Source organism: Strongylocentrotus purpuratus, unplaced genomic scaffold (assembly GCF_000002235.5).
Source record: "Strongylocentrotus purpuratus isolate Spur 01 unplaced genomic scaffold, Spur_5.0 spur5_scaffold_7, whole genome shotgun sequence".
Taxonomy (NCBI): domain Eukaryota; kingdom Metazoa; phylum Echinodermata; class Echinoidea; order Camarodonta; family Strongylocentrotidae; genus Strongylocentrotus; species Strongylocentrotus purpuratus.
In genome coordinates, this window is record NW_022145613.1 from 15,234,675 (window position 1) to 15,254,742 (window position 20,068).

The following is a 20,068-nucleotide window of genomic DNA, read 5'->3' on the forward strand; positions in this document are numbered from 1 at the left end:
TGACCCAAGTTTGGCAGGAATCCATTGATCGGTTCTTGAGATATTGCGATCACAAGCTATTTTTGAATACATAATGAGCCCTGTGACCTTTGACCTTCGACCTCGTGACCCCAAAATCTAATCAGTTCATTGGCTCTGCAAGATACATACATGATCCAAGTTTAGAGAGAATCCATCAATTGGTTCTTGAGATAACGCGATCACGAGAACGGGACGTACGGACGGACGGACGTACGGACGTACGGACGTACGGACGGACGGACGGACAACCAGAAAACATAATGCCTCCGGCTACTTTGTAGCGGAGGCATAAAAAGCCTAAACTATAATCTAAAAATAACTTGCCAGGGCCTGAATTCAGGCAATTGCCAGAAAATTGGCATCCCCGTACACACAAGTGCATCGAAAATGAGACGATGTAGGCACAATAAATGGCACAGAGGCGCGAACAATGCATTGAAACCTATTGGCACACATATACTCTTGCTATTAATATGTGGTTCCTTAAATAGTTACGCGGTGGATAATTGATCTACACTCAATTTTCCAAAAATCCTGGGTGAAATAAAGAAAGCACCTGAATTATATAAAAGGCACACAATTCTGTATGTACGTACAGTCCATACACTGTACAATCATTGAATGTATTTGAGACTGCTATCAAAACAACAATCTCACATGTTTATGTGTACATTTGTATATGAATATACATGAATCTCAAGAAACCTTCACTGCATTTGAATACAGACAATCCTGCTTAATGACCACCTGTATAGAAAGACCACCTTTCTCAAATCCCTTGAATCTAGTTTCTCATTGCAACCCATACTAAAGGAACCTGTACATAAAGACCACCTGCCTATAAAGACCACTTTTCATGTTTACTTGAGAGGTCTTTACATATAGGTTTCCCTGTAATAGGTATTGAATAATCTGTTACTTTCATGAGTAATGATGAGGCTTTTATTTCTTATTTCGTGCATTAATTGCTTTAATGTTGCAATTTAGCACCATGCAAAAATGAGCTGGCAATTGGTGTGCAAACATGTACTCTTTGTTTGTTTTGATTATAGCAGAAACAACATAAGTAGCAAACATGTCTGTCACCTTACAAAAATGTTGGCTTATACAGGATTTCAAATGGCATCCAGTTTCTTGATATTGATCAGAAGGTCTACAAAAAAGAAAAGAAGGCACTTTTAAACAACCTTCGATTGTCTCTGATTCCTACACACTTCACTCAACACAAATAATGTGCAAACATGGATGTACCCAATGATAACATGTCCAATAGAGGCTCTTTCTGGAGAAAAAAAAATTATTGCCCGAATAGAAATTAAAATCTCATCCCATCACCCTGAATCTGCATAACTACCCTTCCCCACCCTCTCTCCAATCCAACATCATCCTTTATGAAACTCTAGTAAAAATAAGCTCTAATGGCATGAATCCCCTAATTTCCATCATGTGACCCTTTATGAAATGAATCTTTTGATGTAATGGACCTAGCCGTTATGCTCTGGGAGAGTTCCTTCATTCCTTCTGCCATCTTCTCAAACTCTTCATCAGTGAATAAAATAAAGAGCTTCAAGATGCTTCTGGTAAACTGGAAAAGATCTCTGGTAATACATGTATACCGATAAAATACTTAAATATCACTGTAAGAAAATGGCAATTTTATCCTAAAAGAGCTCCCACAAACAGAAAAGTATTTTTTTTACACTGCTCTGCATGGTGCTTTTTACAGTGAATTACTCTCCCCCCCCCCCTTTACTCTTCTTCCATCTCCCCCTCTTCATGAATACTCTGGAGTAAGGGACCTAGCTGTCATGCTCTTTGAGAGTTTCTTCATGCTCTCCGCCATCTTCTCAAACTCTGACCATTTCTGGGTCTGCACGGTGCTCTCCACAGCCGACTGTCTCGACGTTTCATCCAGTCTGATCTCTAAGGTATGGATGTGACTGTGAAGACGACTCACCTCGTGCTCCTTCTCCGCAAGCTGATCAAGAAAGAGTTAATAAAAATGCAAGACAGAGAAAATCAAACAAACAAGCAAGTAACAAGTCTTTGAAATAATAATGGGATTTATATAGAGCCTTTTCCAAAGGATACAAGGTGCTGTCTCATAGACTATCAACAATTTAAGAGGAGTTGTACAGGTATGTTTTCAGTTGTTTTTTGAAGAAATCTAATGAAGTACTGTTTCTTAAGAATGAGGGAAGTTTGTTCCAGAGACGTGGGGCTAATGACTGAAACGATTTGAATTCGGCCTGTTTAGCAAATTAGTCTTTAGTACCAAACTTTTGCAGAAGTTATCTCTTATGGACGTTAAAACTTTGGTTGCCAACTTTGCCCATCTGCACGTAGCTCGTTTTAATACAAAATATGCATTTTTTAAAGAATGTAATATGCACTGATTGAGGGAAGGATTGCTTTATGCAACACAACGATTCTGCAAAATGACAATTTTTGGTCTTGATTAGCTCCATAATTAAGCCTCTAATATTAACACCTGCATGTAGAGATTAATCTTGCATTGGAAAGAGTTAAATCATTTAGAATCCTTTGATTTATCTATCCCATGAAAAATACAATGTGGCACTGGGAGATTATTTGTATGGCATACAAGAGTTAAGCACACATATTTAGGGGTTCTCATGGGGATTTGACACGATTCTTATATCAACCCGATATCGGGTGTGCTCAGCGACCGAGATTGGACTTTGCTTTTACGACTCTAGGTATCATGTCATGAACAAATTACCCACCACTATCTTAAAAGACCTGCACGTAATGAAACAATAACAAACTGTCACAGAGAAATCCAGGGAGGACAAAGATTTTGCTGCAATTAATGCTGATATTTTGATATTTTGTGGATATATATCCAGTAAACTGTATATAGCTACCTGTTTCTGAAGATCAGAGACGTGATCGACCAGTAGCATCTTATCCCGTCTGAGCTGTGCATTCTCCTGTTCTGCCCCGCCCTGCCTGCCTTCAAGCTCGGCCAGACGACTCTTGGTGGTGTTATGGGTCAAGGTGTTGTGGGTGTGTCTCTCATCTTGCTTGGACAGCTGATTGGACAAATTTTAAAATGCATGAGTCAATATGAAGACTTCAATTCAAAAACGAGCTAAATCCACTTTTGGTGAAAATTGAGTTATTGATATCAGAACACTGTTGACTTATGTACCCGTCTTTCAACAAAAGTATCTATCTAAATTTTGGGAGCAATTATGAAAAAATGCACCTTCTACATGTAATATCACTTTTCAATAAACGCCTGTACAATCTGGTAAACAAATCCCTCTTTCTCTGAAGCTACAAAAATGGATTTAGCTCCTTTCGGAATTAAACTTATGTAAAATTGAATTAATTTTCTCTTAAAGGTAAAGACCAGTATTGGAAACGCCCCAATTTCAAAAAATGAAATGGAAGCTCTCATTACCAATCATGTGAAAGCATATGTTTTGACTAATACATTGTACATGATGATAACAATTTTGCCGGGAAACCGCCTACTAATTGATATATTTGGTAAATTAGTTTATCTATTGGTATGTGAGAGATAAACGCATGTGTACAGTGCTTGTAACTTTACGAAGACTGGGCCAAATTTCTTATCATTTTGATGATTCCAGAACCTTGCAGTACACACCAATACTTATATGCTAGATGATCAACCTTTTCTGATTGATTCCACAACGTTTCTTTCACAATGCAATCGCATGACCAGAACTGGTCTTTATCTTTAACATCACTGGTTTGTCAGTTCACTCACTTCACTACATCACGTAAAAGATCAAGAACAATTGGTTCTCACATCAAAAGACAATATACAAGGAGATAGATTTAATACAGATATTCTGAATGATGATTACAAGAAACTAATACTACATTTTATAGTCAAGCTAACACTTAATTGTTTAATTGCAGAAATATGTATGTCCTTGACATAAAGCTCCCAGCATCGATCTTAATACAGTATGCAATAGATACCAACCGCTTACCTCAAAATAGTGATCTCTGCCATTATCAGATACAATGTAATCAATATTCATACAAATTTAACCGAACATGATTTTTTTTTCCTTTCACATATTTACATCAATATAACCTTCACACTTTTAATGCTGCTGCATGGGGAATAAAACAATAAATTACCTATATATCAAATTGATAATAACAAAAGAGAAATAAATATGTACAATTATTTACATACTTGTTTCATCAGATGTGCCACTCTTTCTCTCTCCTGTTTAAGGACTTCCCTAGCCTGATCAAGATCAAACTTGAGCTGTTTCTCTTTATCCCTGACTGTCACCAGCTCAGTGATGTGGGTGGAGTGACGCGTATCGCGATTTTCTCTCAACATCTTTTCCTGTATAAAACATCAGATAAATCATGGTTAATCTTTGGGCATTGCTTGTGCCGAGGGTTCGATCTCGCCAGTCTTACAACTAAATTGTTTTAATCTCTGCCTGGCCTAAGAGGGCGCCCCGCTCATGCCTTGTCCAAGGACGTATGCACCAAGCTAGGATTAAAACTGAGGTAAAGTGAATGATCTATCGCGTCCTCACGATTGATGCCATAATTAACATTCCTTGTTCATGGCTGTATGAGCACATCAGCATTCAAACAAGAAGTTACTTTGTAAAGGTAGAAGTGCAAGGCAAGGGTCTTGGAAGAACCCTGCAAGTATTTCCTTATAATTATATCGACAGCCAACTTTGTTTAAATTTGCACAAAATCAAGTGTGATTTTTATGTGAAATCCATAGAGTTACCGTATTTGCCGGCGTAAAGGCCGCACTCCCAACTTTGACATTTCGTAGAGAGAAAAAAAAAAAAAAAAAAAAAAAAAAACGGACCAAAGAAAATAATCATAATTTTCTCGTAGAACTCTATTTTTCCTACAAACTAATACCAAAATTATCAATCATTTTATAAATTTACAGAAAGTTTACCTAAAAAATGATCGTAATTTAGCAAATCTTCATCGATTTTTAGGCAGATTAGCACATTCATTGGACACTAGAGGGCGCTTCGCATGCATACAGAAACATGAATGGCCTGCAATAACCAAGCTGTGGCCATAATGTTATACGGTTAAAAAGATAACTTCTTCAAATTTGCTGCTGACGTGGTTCAGACTAGATCTTGTCCGATGTGTTTTCAAGTCAATTTTGTTAATATATTTTTTTGCATGAAGTTGCCTACAAATAATGGACGGGCTGTTTTGACTTGCGATTTTTACTGTTTCGGCGCATACGCCGCACCCCGACTTTTTGATATTTTCTCTTCCAAAAATACTGCGGCCTTTACACCGGCAAATACGGTATCACAGATTATCACTATTCAAGTGGATATACTACCACTTCTCCATATATTCAAATTATCTACAATCTCAATATCTCTCAAATCTTTGCTGATTCTAACAGGATATGAGCAAATATACAAGGTAATTGTAATTAGTAGACATTGTATCTTGTTACCGTAGTAACATGCATGCTTACCCTGTCCAATTGATTTTGTAGTTCTAGAACCTGGGTGCCCATCATGGCATTCTCCTGTACTAGATTATTCACATCCTCAGACATCTGAAAATGAAATTAATTCACAGAAGAAAAACTAGATGGAATTCGACTGCGCGCAGTCGAAAATGATGCCTCCGTCATAGAGCAATTTTACAAACCAAAACAGAAGAAATTTTTCGGATTCAAATTCAATTGTAATCCATTGACAGGTTCTCAGAATATCGTGATTACAAGCAATTTCTCATATACATATATGACCCTTTGATCTTTGACCTCATGACCCTAAAATCTACTCAGTTCATTGGCTCTGCAAGATGTCAATCCATCTGTCAGTTCTAATGAGAATGCGTTCACAAGCTATTTTTGCATACATAATGAGCCCATGATCTTTGACCTTTGACCTCATGAACCAAGAATCTACTCAGTTCATTGGCTCTGCAAGTAACATACATGACCTAATTTTGGCAGGAATCCATCAATCGGTTCTTGAGATAACGCGATCACAAGCTGTTATTGCATACATAATGTGTGCTGTGGCCTTTGACCTTTGACCTCATGACCCCAAAATCTAATCAGTTCATCGGCTCTGCAAGTAACATACATGACCTAAGTTTGGCAGCAATCCATCAATCGGTTCTTGAGATAACGCGATCACAAGCTGTTTATGCATACATAATGAGCCCTGTGACCTTTGACCTTTAACCTCATGACCCCAAAATCTAATCAGTTCATTGGCTCTGCAAGATACATACATGACCAAAGTTTGGCAGGAATCCATCAATCGGTTCTTCAGATAACGCGATCACAAGCTGTTTTTGCATACCTAATGAGCCCTGTGACCTTTGACCTCGTGACCCCAAAATCTAATCAGTTCATTGGCTCTGCAAGATACATATATGACCAAAGTTTGGCAGGAATCCATCGATCGGTTCTTCAGATAACGCGATCACAAGCTGTTTATGCATACATAATGAGCCCTGTGACCTTTGACCTTTAACCTCATGACCCCAAAATCTAATCAGTTCATTGGCTCTGCAAGATACATACATGACCAAAGTTTGGCAGGAATCCATCAATCGGTTCTTCAGATAACGCGATCACAAGCTGTTTTTGCATACCTAATGAGCCCTGTGACCTTTGACCTCGTGACCCCAAAATCTAATCAGTTCATTGGCTCTGCAAGATACATATATGACCAAAGTTTGGCAGGAATCCATCGATCGGTTCTTCAGATAACGCGATCACAAGAACGGGACGTACGTACGTACAGACGTACAGACGTACGTACGGACGGACGGACAACCCGAAAACATAATGCCTCCGGCTACTTCGTAACGGAGGCATAAAAAGGTATAATTAATGAATAGAAAGTTTAACTAAAATGCACCAATCAATGAAACGCATACCAGTGACTGTGTTTACAATGGTAAAGGAACGTCAATTAAAGATGATGAATACAACACTTATGACAAGGAGACAAGATGGCTCAGAGTCAGTGGTAGAGCAGTTGTCTGATAACCAGGAGGTCCCGGGTTCAAAATCAAGTAGATGCCCTAGTGGTAAGTGCCCTTTGGTAAGGCATTAATACTCATTACCAAGTCCTTCGGAGAGGACCTAAAGCCGCCGGTCCCCTGGTAGCTAATTACATGCAAGTATGCTTTCTTATAGTCAGGTAAAACAAACCATCAAACCAAACAATTATACAAATGATATTTATCATGTTGCTCAATCTCTGCAAAGAAACATTGCTTTGTCATTTCGTTTCATTTCAATGAGGTGGCTCATCAGAATCTGACATTGCATAATATCCAATTGCAAAAATAAAACATAACAGCTTTTTGAACACTCTTGAAATTACTTTGGGGATTTAATATGACAAAATGAGGGTTTGTCCAACTTGTAGGTCGACACTTCTACATTATGACAAGGAATAGTCAACTTGATAAAAAATTATCAATTACAAAGAAAAAGAGTTATGACTTACTTTACTCTTTAAAAATCGATCTTGTTCTGCTTTCATCTCGGTTTCTTTTAGTTTCCTCTGCAATTGTCTGATCTCCCCCTGTAAACATATAATGATGTGATGTGATATACAAACACTGTCAATTTCTGTCTACGAGTCTATGAAAGGGAACACTTTTAAAACTGTTTTGAGAGAGAGAGGTGAAGAAGAGAAGTAGTAGGAATGGAAGGGATGGAGGAAAGAAGGGAAGGAAGAAGTAAGTGAGAGAAATGGGGATAAAGACAAAAGGGTCACATGATGGTTTTAATATTTAAAAAAAAAATAATAATAAAGAAAAGATAACAGACAATTAACACAAATATAGTTATCAATTTCTGAAATGATACATAACCTATCAACAGTTCATTGGGTATAAAAAACATTCAAGCTACTCTGACCATGCAGCATCACTTCTTTCTATGACTATATAGCCAAAGTGAAGCGATACAAAAATCATCAAAAACATCTGCAAAGTCTCAGCACATTCTTACTCTAAATTCATCGACAGCTTGATCCTGTATGGAGGCTGTACTGGAGTAATATTTGTCCTCCATTTCTTGTAGTTGGGTTTGGGTTTTCAGCAGATCAGTCCTCTTATCTTCCAAGGCAAACTGGGTAGCTTTCAACGTATCAGACTTTTGTTGGACCTGAAAAGGGAATACACTCATTTGTATTATTGAATTGGCATTTTGTTCTTGAAAACATAGGAATACACCAGAATATTTAACAACTTTAAGTCTTATTTCATTTAATCAATAATCAATAATGTAAACATTGTGCAAGTAGTCCCTGAACTACTACTACTTTGAATTTCAATAAACCAAATTGAATTGGATCTGTACTTGTGTGAAACTTTAGATATTTTAGAGAACATATAGTAGTGACTATCAACAATGAATTATTTTACTCTTCGACTTAAACTTTAATACTATCAATATATTATATTTAACACTGAAATCCTCTCGTTTCTCATTTGCTCATCCTCAGCTGAAGTCTATTATCACTTCTTTTCCAAGTGCTCCCAATGCATTCTCTTTCTTTCCTTTTTATTTATCATATTGTATTCATCTTCTCATTCCTATTTCTGTTCAAAGCTCAATTCTTGAACCCCTCCCCTCCACCCCTTTCTAAACTTTCACTCCGCCCCTTTCTAAACAATATTTTTACATTATCTATAGTTTGTTTGCTTCTTACTCTCAACTTCTGTATTATTTTCTGTGTTAAAATACCTTTCAGACCCAATTTTCCCCTCAACTCTTCTTCTTCTTCAACCTCCCTCAATTCCTTCCTCTCTCCTAACATTTCTGAATTCATGATATACTTTAAAAAAAACTTTAAAAAAACATGTATATAAATGTAAATACAGTCAAACTTGTCTATAGCGACTGCCCAAGGGAAACACAAAAGTGGTCTTTGTAGGTACATGTTTCAATGAGAAATCATTTTCAAGGGAAACAAAAAATGTGGTCTTTGTAGACAGGTGGTCACTAAAGCAGGTTTGACTGTATATAGATATATTCAGTATTCACCTCTGCCTCTAGCATCTGGATCCGATGCTCTGCAGTGGATAGAGAGGAGGAGCCCTTCTCTAGCTCTCCCCTGGCCATAGATATCTGTTGCTCTCTGTCATGTATCTCCCGTTGTATCATCTCGTTCTGTTTCTTCAGCTGCACGACCTCTTCTACCAGGAGTTTCTTTTCACGGTGATGATTATCTGGATAAAAGGAAATTTCAAGACAAAAAATTTTCAACTAGATTGATATTGAGAAGAATAAGAAATGTTTATAAAAATTTACAAGTTAATAGGCTGTACAGATGTTTTCAACAAAGAAATCACATCACCAATGTACAATAGTTAGAGCATAAACACAGTTCAACCAGTATGACAAAATACCCTCGAGGGAGAGAAGAAAGTCAACATTTCTTCGCCGTTTTCACGAACCGGCACAGCCCAACGCGCAACGAAATAAGTACATTCTGAGAAAAACGCGTTTTACGTTTAGCCCGTTTTGAATTCGCCAGAAACATGCCTTATGTCAAATTTTATATCACAAAATACATATCAATGAAAGGAAAATATTCTGTATTTTCTATACATTCCATTTGTTAAGCATAATGACAATTACTATTAATATTACGAAGCTTTGGTCTCTCCTGCCGGTTCGTGAAAATATTATTTTGCTGTTTACGTAGCAAAAATATTTTTACGAACCGGCACAAGCCACTGTGTTGTTTTTCCTATGTAACTTTACGCGCAAGACAAAAGTGCTCGCGCTGTCTTAGCGCGTATTTTATTTTCACGAACCGGCACAACCGCCTGTGTCGCGTCGTCTAGGTCTTGTAAGCGCAAAGATATTTTCACGAACCGGCACAGCCCATTGACTTATAACGGCGCGTGCCGGTTCGTGAAAATATGAATCGTGCTTTTTGGCTCGTGTGTCGTTTTTGTCATTTGTGTAACCATGGATATCTCAAAAACTAAAGCGTTTTGGATGCTGAAATTTGGTGAGATGAAAGATTGTTGATAACTTATGCTAAAAATGCAAAAAAAATAAAAACTACATTTTGAAGGGATTTCGGTGGCTTGTGCCGGTTCGTGAAAACGGCGACGATTTATATGCTTCAGGTCTTCATAGACAGGGTCTCTATTAGATGGTGTATTTAGTACAGAATTTAAGGAGAAACATGTACTATTCAAAGGGTACAATAAATGTGGTCTTTCTGTACAGAGCGTTTTTATGGATTGGGTATCTTTGTCTCAGATTCTAAACAAAATCCTGGATTTAGCTCATGCTGCAATCATAAATATAAACCTTTAGGTCAGTCAGTAATCCCATGACTTTTACAAGCCGATCACCTGTCTCATTATCAAGATATTTATGATTGGAATTCAAAATTTCAAAACCGTTTTCCCAACAGCTTTTATAACCCTGCAGGCTATTGGGAAAATGAGTTTGGCAAAACCGGTCACTCAAAGATTTTTACATTTTTAAAGCAGTTTATGATCATTTTGAAGCGCAATTTTTGTTAAGGGTTTCAATATTACACCATATCACAGACGCTGATAACACGTAGGGCCATGCATCTCAGATTTGGCATTGTTAAACAACGCCTTTTTAAAAAGCAGATTTGAATGAGCACCATCTTGATTTCATATTTACCCGACAACACCCTGACCTTTCCATCCAGCCTGTCCTTCTCTGTGCTGACCATGTCCAAGCTAGATTCTTTCCTTCGTACTTCAAGATGGAGACTGTCGACGTCTGATTGGAGATCCTGAGCAACAATCAAAGCAATCAGAAATTAGAAGCATTAACAATTTCTGAACATCCCTTGCTATTGTATTTAATGCTTATCCAGAGAATTATATAAACCAGAGACTTTCTTTTCAAGGCTCTATTTTTTTTTCTCACTTGGATCTGAAACTCTAATGGGGAACTGCAGCTTGCATGTAAATTACAAGGTACGGGGCTCGATCTCCACATCCACTGACACATTACTGTAGCTACGGTTAATAAAGATGTATTTCTTTATAGACATGAAGAATGATGTTGCAAAGGTTATTCATGACATGATCACATTTTGCATTTTTAGCCCGAGGGTTGTGCAAGTAAAAAGTAGCATGTTTTCTATTAAACTAAAGATAAACTTTTGAAATGGACATTAAAAAACAAAACACAACAAACAAACAAACATCAAAATAAACCTTGGCCAGATGGATACTTATTATCTTTAGCAAGTTAATGACCAGGGCATCGTTTTAAATAAAACGTCATAATTAAGTACCACTTCACCGAAATGTGTTGAATTTAATACATGCATTTCAATGGGATGTTGACGAACTTGTACTTATGACAGTTTTGTAAAACGTTGCCCTGTTTTTGAAAGACACGTACAATGTCAATTGCCAATTTGGATAAACACATAATGACAATTTTAGAGTAGTGATTACTGTGGCTATGCTATTATATTGTACGTTGAATGTTATTCCAATACCTTGAGTCTGTGAAGCATCTTGCTGGCTTCTTCAGTCATCCTTGGATGAAGTTCAGTCGCTTTCTTGGCTTGGTCTCGCGTAAAGGATTTGAACAGTCAAGGTCAAAAGTGAAAGAGATCAGACTTTGATATCAATTGAATATTACCTACTTCATTCTGCTCATTGATATATAATGATAAGTAACCTCAGTTATACTACATATACATATACATATATGGCAAAAGGCAAGTGAAATGATGACAGCTAGTATCCTGAACAAACGCTAGAGATGGGTTACTGACTTACTAATAGTAGTCAGCGCCTTGTATCCTCATTCCTCAGTAAAAAGTGGTTTGTAGAACAAGATAGTCTTAAAACTAGACGTATGTCTATACACGACAGGAAAGTCTCACTTAATCACTCTCACTATTCTTTAGAAAGTTAGATGAATTATGGACGAAGATGTCATCACACTCCGAGGGCATAATTGTGTTTAATTACACAATGCCGGCAGGTGTACCAAAAGCGATCACAGTTTATGGCTGGAGCGATTCCTTTCAATGCAATGGAAAATGCAATGTACCTGAACCACTATGCTAACCCAACATAAAACATATTTTGACCTTCCCACATTCAAGACTATTTGAATGTGTACATATACTGAGACCAAATACTACATACATTTTACACAAATTTTTTCTAAATGATAGTAAAGAAAAATATTAGTTGCAACACCACTGGAAATTGGAATTGGTGGTGCACTAACAGGGGGCATTTAAGGGCACATCTCACCATCAAACATTGGAAAAATAAGAACAAAATAATTTAAAAATTAAAAAAAAAAGAGAAAGAGAGAAAAACAGAGAGAGAGAGAGAGAGAGAGATAGAGAGAGAAAGAAAGAGAGAAAGAGAGAGAGATAAAGAGAGAGAGAGAGAGAGAGAGAGAGAGATAAAGAGAGATAAAGAGAGAGAGAGAGAGAGAGAGAGAGAGAGAGAGAGAGATGGGGAGGGAAAGGAGAGTAAAAACAAGAAGATGAGTAGCCTTGCACATTCACATTTAATCCACCTCCTCAACTGATTAGAGTGTTCCCTCTGTATGCCTCTTATTCTACAAATTATATCTTCATAATAATTACTATTTCTTATATTATGCAAAGGATATAGGAAGTTAGCCTCAAGCTCCAGGAAGTAGATCTGCTGCTGCAGATTCTTGATGTATTCAGCTTCCAGATTGTCATAGTCTTTGGTAGATTTCCTAAGAGTGTAAAAAGAACAAATGTAAACATTTTTATTTACGGTCAAAGTTACCTATCTTTAATAGCAGCCTACTATAGAGGCCACCTGTCTATAGTGGCCACGCAGTTTGTCTCACATGAGAAACAAATGTGTGTTTTAGGATCTGTCTAGCAAGGTTACCTGTCTATAAAGTGGCCAGGTTTCCACTTTCTCTTGATTGACATTTAAATGACAGGTTTGACTGTACTTCAGTATACAAGTCATCACTAAATTACACAATGAATCTTTCTACATAACAAAAAACGTTTTACAAATTTTTGCCTAAAGTACTTTTTCAAACAATTCCTAAATTATGTTGATATTTAAATTATACATGTAGAGTAAAGGAGCCGGTAATCGGCCAGCTCCAGTTTTCGGCCGATTGGTTGGATGCAAGGTAAAATCCCTCTAAAATACATCGCATAATATCATATCACATATCCCACACATACCATACCATGCCAGTGTCACTGAAGAACCACATTTGCAATGAAAAATATATCCTAAAATATCACATTTTAGCGATGTAATCGGCGGTCCCACTACCCGAACCTGAAAAATCGAGTATCTTACACGTGTCTGTAAGAAATATGGGTACCACATAATGAGCTTTATTTCAAGTATTTTTCAGATTTTGTGCTAGTCGCAAGCTCAAAAGTATCTCATCGCATGTATTAAATCAATGCAGCCGCACACCGCAACGCACACACCATATCTCTGTCTAATTCAGATTCCAATATCCGATCACCGCAGTACTAGTTTTCGGCCTGGCGAGCTCCGGGGAGCTCCGGCGTGGGATATCTGCTCCGCCCGCTAGTGCTATAGATCAGCGCGGAAACGCACGGCGCGTGCGCGCTTCCTATTGACTTTGTACATGCGGCTGAAAACTGGTACGCTATGCCGAAAACTGACTCTGAAACAGTGAAAATTGAAATGAATATTGTCATGGCAATTCGTGATTTTTTTCTGGGATTCTTGTTTTGTTTAAATAATAATAATATTTGCTTCATGATTTGAACAAAAAATGATAATAAATAGGAAGTAAAGGGTCCAAAAAATAGGATTTTGTCTTAAGTGGCCGAAAACCGGCTCCTTTACTCTACATGTATGAAGGGGTGACCAAAGTTCGCGGATATTTTTCTTTTCTTGCACATTACAAAAAATCCAGATCAACATATATCATGTTCCATACGTCATAAGATTCGTAATTTATCATATAATCAGATTATATAACATTCCAAGGCTTTATTTACTTCAAATCAATGATAAGATGAGAATATCGGAAGCCTTACCACTACCGACGTCCGTCAAAAAGTGTGACCTAAGTTCGCGTATGATATTTACTGCCCTCTTGTGATGGGCTTTATTCCAAAAAGTTACGTAGTTTCAATCAGAAGCCGAACTTTATATTGAAATTTTGAAAAAGATAATAATTTCTCTCTATCATTGAAATATTGCCCGATAAAAATACCCTTGTTAAATTTTGCAAATAAAAGACAATAATTTTCAATGTATGTGTTAATGACAATGTAGTCCCTATCTGCATGTCATTTGTTTGTTTGAAAAAAATTATCATGTGTCTCTTTTTTATATGTCAGCCATGCATGACTTCTTGCTCTTTTCTCTCTTTGTCTCTCCACTTTCCCCTTTTAAATTTGTATTCTTACGAAACCCATAGATTCATTGTAATTCACAAATACAGATACGGTGGAAGCAGGCGCGCAGGTTCCGTTTTTTGCGTAAGAAATTGGAATTTTATCATTATTTTCATATAAAAAAACACAATTTCTTATGATAAAATGCGTGAAAAAGCTAGCTTATTCACATTTTTATGTCGCATTTTGACCTTTGGAGTTTTCGACGGTGCTCAAAGATTTCGTTGTCTCAGTCCCACACAGGCATCGCGTATCCTTCTCCTGTTATAAGCGCTTTTAGTGTTAGTACGCGAACTTTGGTCACACCACCAAACATGTTTATCAAAATCTTTGAAAAAGAAAATGAGATTTTAAAAAAAAGAATGACAGAACTTAAACCAAAATGAAATGTAGACATTTGTTAAAGATAATGAGTTGAAGAGGCATACATTGTTCCTGAGCCAGTCCCAAAATTGGCAGCAATGTTGGCTGATGATCGCTTTGTCAGACTTCCCATGCTGCCGCTCCGTCGTAGAGTGGACCCTCCTGTTCCTGTTCCAGAAAAGCTGGGTCCTGTAGTTCATTACAAGAGACAAAGGTAATCAAGAGTTACAAAACTCAAATAAAGTATTTACAACGTAGATCTGCTTCTTATCTGTGACAGAAAGTTACTAGATCTACTAGTCTAATGTACGATTACAAAAAAAAAATGGAAATGGCTTGCATGTGGTAGGCACATTCATGGGGCACTAGAGGGCGCTTCGCGAGCGTACGAAAATCTGAATGGCCTTGCTGCGGTGGGTCGGCAATAATCAGCCCAAAACTTGGATATGGGAGGGTGGAAGGATATATCTTTTTTATAATGTTATCCGGTCTTACCCCTAACCATCCTATGTTTAATCTATGTAGAAATAACATGCGAGTACGATAAGAGAAACATCGGGCCCATTACTGATGCAACTTTTTAAATATTAGCCTAGAAATGACCACCAAACGGAAAAAAATGACATTTTTTTTCCGACAAATCTTCATAAAATCTGAGTCATAAACAACTCACAACTAGGCTCGGTAATGCAAATACGATTTTCTGAAAATTCAGGTGTGATTTTTTAAGTTTCTTTCAAGTATATTTCTGCGCATCACAGCGCAAATTTTCTTCACTGCTTCAAAATCACCCTTGAAATTTTTTTTTGCAACGAATTTGATACGGGGTCCGCGAGTGTTCCCCGTTCCTTGCGTGTTGAAAGTTTGGTAATACAAAGTTTGCATTGACTCGCGCACGAAAAAATGGCTCGAAAACAAATGTCAAAACGAGAAATAAACAAGCTTTTGTAAAAAGAGATCTACCGAGGTTTCTTTGTCGATATAATTTATTATATAGTCTCAATTAGAATTCAGAATGGGGTCCAGACAACTCGCCACAAAGACAACCCGCCCCAAGACAATCCGCCACAATACCCTGGACATCCCGCCACAATACCCTGGACAACTCGCCACAGCCTTTTCGGACAACTCGCCACACTTTTTCCCATCATGATTTCTAGATCTAAAATGAAATGAAATTGTCATTTTTCATGATTTTCGTGCTTTTATAAACACAGTCATTACAAAGAATAAAGAATAAAGTTGATTTCCCTTGTAACAATAATATACTTTTGATCTAGAGGTCTATAACAGCTGCATTTTTCTGTCCCAGATTTTTTTTAATGGTAGGATAATGGAAGCACTGGCGTACTGATGGGGGGGGGGGGGGGGTGGGCAGTTGACCCGCGAAATAAAATTGGAATGTGGTTTATTTCTAGATTTTCTGGGTGAGTTTCGTCAGAGGCGGCATTCTTGGTTTGGGGGGGGGGGAACACTGTGCTCCCACTTTTCCAGGTTCCCCTAAATTGCCCCCTTATCCTTTGTACATGTCCTTTTCCCTTCTGATAATTTTTAATGGTAGGAATTCATGGAAGGATAGGCCTACTGGAAGCACTGGCGTACTGATGGGGGAGGGGGCAGTTGACCCGCGAAATAAAATTTATTTCTAGATTTTCTGGGTTAGTTTCGCGCTTTTGCCCACAGTCAGAGGCGGCATTCTTGGTTGGGGGGGGGGGCACTGTGCCTCCATTTTTTCAGGTTCCCCTAAAGTGCCCCCTTATCACTTTGTACATGTCCTTTTCCCTTCTGATAAGTGCCTACTTTTCTTTCTCAGATGTTTTAATTATAATGTTACTCATAATTACATAAAAGAACTTGTCAGTCTTTCTTCATTAGATTGTCTTTAATATTCATCATGTAATTTTTCAAATGGGACCTTATACTTTTAGCTCGCTTGCTCGAAAATCGATATTCAGTCCATCACACCAAATTGCTAAGTATGTTGCTTAAACAATCGAGAAGTTATACGGCGATCGTAGTCGTAACTCGTAGTCGTACGCCTGGCTTGGGTTCGTCCAAAATAGATTCTTGTTGCAAGCGCAAGGAAAATCATCTTTATTCTTTAGAACAGCTCTCAAAATAATCACAATTTCCATGTTTCCTGTCATAACTGTGTTTATAAAAGCACGAAAAATCATGAAAAATGACAATTTCATTTAAGATGAGGGTGTGGCGAGTGGTCCAGGGTATTGTGGCGGGATGTCCAGGGTATTGTGGCGGGATGTCCAGGGTATTGTGGCGGGTTGTCTTGGGGCGGGTTGTCTTTGTGGCGAGTTGTCTGGGATTCTTCAGATTTATCTCACTGAAACCAACGATGTTCTCGATCCTAGTTATTTTCACTTTGCCAGCAGACGTTCTAGCGTGGTTTTGGCAAAAAGCTAGCCCGCCACCTTCCCACCTCGAACCTTTCAAGTTCCGCTAAAATTGTGCGCTGCGGAGCTCCGAGGGTGCGATGGTATCGCTGGCAAACTCTCGGGCGGCTAGCTCCCCACGACGGACCATTCGCGGTATGGCGAGAGTGTGTGTGTGAGATACGATTTTGGATTCGAGAACGCACGTACCACAACCGTGCGCGTCATTTTCAGCTGTCGAATGTCTACGACCAATTTTACATGTACGATTTTTAGTACAGATACTTGGTCAGTTTTCTTCTTATATCTTTGGTTTTACAACATTTAAAAATATAATTTCTTCAAATTTGCTCCTGACTCGGTTCAGACTAATTGTCAGATGTGTTTTCAAGTCAATTTCTTGAATATATTTTTTTGCATGAATTTGCCTACATGTGGTCATGATCGATTGTGACAATAAAATTAAAAATTAAAGACACAAGAAATCTTCTGGTCATTCACAACGTCATGCACACACAGATCACGTATCTTATTAAATTGTTGTTATCTTTATGTTGACTACAGATTGATATGCATCAAGCATTTAAGCCTGAACTTGAACTTTGAAGTTCGTCTCATCAGCACTCACACTGCGCTGCATGCACGGCACTCACAATCACAGCTGACAAAAACATAAGATTCATTACAAATCTTTATTCTCAGTTTTCTTATGAAGACTATAATTGATTTTCTTATAAAATTGAAGATATTTATGGCGTATATATTCATTACTGAATGAACGCCATTAAACATTTACCAACAACAACAACAACATAGGGTCTGTTTAGATGGTCGTTTAGATTGACAATGCACACTGCACAACACAGTGCACTGACTTGCTTTGCTCAGCCTCAGCTCAGCTCAGCTGCAGCTCCTACTGTCTTACTGACACAAAAATGAAGAATCACGCTTATTATTTGCTACATATTATACCTCTCGAAGACCTTGTTGGACTTTTGAATCTGGCCATACTTGAAATAGACGTCATCTTCAAAGAGAATCGCAACAAGTTTATAGCAGAAAATCTGAAATCCCCGAACGAAGAGCGTTATTGGCAACGCGAATATATATATCCAAGGAGGGGTCAGAGGTCAAATTTTGTGGGAGGGACAGATTAAAGATTTGCCTGATCACAGATTGGAGACGTCTATCTAGGGAAATGGCTTTCCTGCAGGTAATTGTGGTTAATTTATTAGATTTAAGATTTAAAATACAGTTTAAGTTCATTTTCTTCCTGATTAATAGTTTTCTTGTGTGCGAAAAATGAAGTCTGTTACTGTGTTAGCTCATAAGATTGTACTACAGTCCCACTCGTACAAAATTGGGTTGGTTATAAAATGAATGTGTGTCCTGTTTAATTGTTTAGGCTGTATTGATTTTGTACACAATGACAAAGTGATATTGCTTTGAAATATTAGTGACAGGAATAGGAACACCAGTGGTTCACATGTACATCGACGACTAGGAGCTCACAATTCATTAGAAAAAAGGTATAGTTTCATTGAGTGTAATAAAATAAATGGGGGGATATCAAAATAAACATGTTTATTTTGATTTTCCCCCATTTAGATCTAGTCTAGACTCTATTTTATACACTCAATAAAATTATACCTTTATTTGCAAATATGCTTACTCATTAATTTGATTAAAAAAATTACAATTGGCAGTAGGGGCGCTGGTCCGAGAATAACGATTGTCCACACAAACAAGGATCATCTTCGTAAACACAGACAGCCGCCTCCGCAAATATAATAAGGATCGTCCTCATTTTTCGCTGACGATTCTGATTTCTGATCCAAGCGTTGGCGATGCAAAAAACGGATTCCGTGATGATTTTCTTGAAGCGTTTTACATTGTCTAAGTACAGATGCTTTCACATTATGAGCGATAAATCCTCGGGAAAACGGACAACCCTCATTCTCGGACCAGCGCCCTACTGATTATACCGGTACCTTTAATGGTCATAATGAAGAACTTCTGATAGACTCTATTTCCAGTTATATTAATTCGAGTCTGAATCGTGTCCGAAAAACAAAGGATTTCCACACTGACATTTTTGGCCCTCGCATGTTTTTATTCCCATGCAGCGTTAGTCTTTGTACTTCCGGTTTTCAACTTGGCCAATGAAAATGAGGAAGAACAACAAAAATGTCCAAATTGCACCCCCCGAAAATTGTTTTTGTGATTCGATCTGATTATTAGGTGGCCGATATTTGTGGAGAGGGTCGAAGTGCAATTTTTGCCTCAAAGATTTAAGGACCCCCCCCCCCCCCCCCTGGTATAGCGCTGTGATCAAGAAATGCACATTATGAATAGGAAACGACTCTTAATTTGCCAGGATTGACAAAAGATTTCCAATTTAAATTTTCAGTGTTTTTTTCCAACATCAGTCAATTGAATTGATTGTATTTTTCTGCAATGTAGGTGTCTCCAGTTGTCAAGAATGCGTTGAGTTTGAGGGAATGGTGTTGAGTTTTGTAAAATATATTGAACTATTGGTAATTAGAGTAAAGGAGGGGGTAATCGACCAGCTTCAGTTTTCGGCCGATTGGTTGGATGCATGGTAAAATCCCTTTAAAATACATCGCATAATAGCATATCACATATCCCACACATACCATACCATGCCAGAGTCACTGAAGAACCACATTTGCAATGAAAAATATATCCTAAAATATCACATTTTAGCGATGTAATCGGCGGTCCCGCTACCCGAATCTGAAAAATTGAGTATCTTACGCGTGTCTGTAAGAAATATGGGGATCATAAAATGAGCTTTATTTCAAGTATTTTTCAGATTAAGAGCCCGATTTTGTGCTAGTCGCAAGC

At 37.8% G+C, this 20,068-nt stretch overlaps 2 protein-coding genes across 2 annotated transcripts in view; one reads left to right on the top strand and one right to left on the bottom strand.

Moving 5' to 3' along the window:
• Positions 1-1,206: 1,206 nt before the first annotated feature.
• On the bottom strand, positions 1,207-18,280 carry LOC592357 (lamin-A). The gene is made up of 12 exons (XM_030974981.1): positions 18,173-18,280; positions 14,876-14,999; positions 12,680-12,772; positions 11,538-11,616; positions 10,703-10,817; positions 9,071-9,255; positions 8,033-8,188; positions 7,524-7,601; positions 5,519-5,602; positions 4,226-4,384; positions 2,910-3,077; positions 1,207-1,999 (listed from the first exon to the last, which is right to left on the bottom strand). The coding sequence occupies exons 1-12, from the start codon at positions 18,225-18,227 to the stop codon at positions 1,796-1,798; spliced, it is 1,500 nt and encodes a 499-aa protein (XP_030830841.1). The 5' UTR covers positions 18,228-18,280; the 3' UTR covers positions 1,207-1,795.
• A 19-nt stretch (positions 18,281-18,299) lies between these two features.
• LOC594240 (vacuolar protein sorting-associated protein 11 homolog) overlaps positions 18,300-20,068 on the top strand; it is a 29,983-nt gene continuing 28,214 nt past the window's right edge. The window contains exon 1 of the mRNA XM_030974980.1: positions 18,300-18,413. Coding sequence (XP_030830840.1) covers positions 18,399-18,413 — 15 coding nt within the window. The 5' untranslated portion in view covers positions 18,300-18,398. The remainder of the gene's footprint in view (positions 18,414-20,068) is intronic.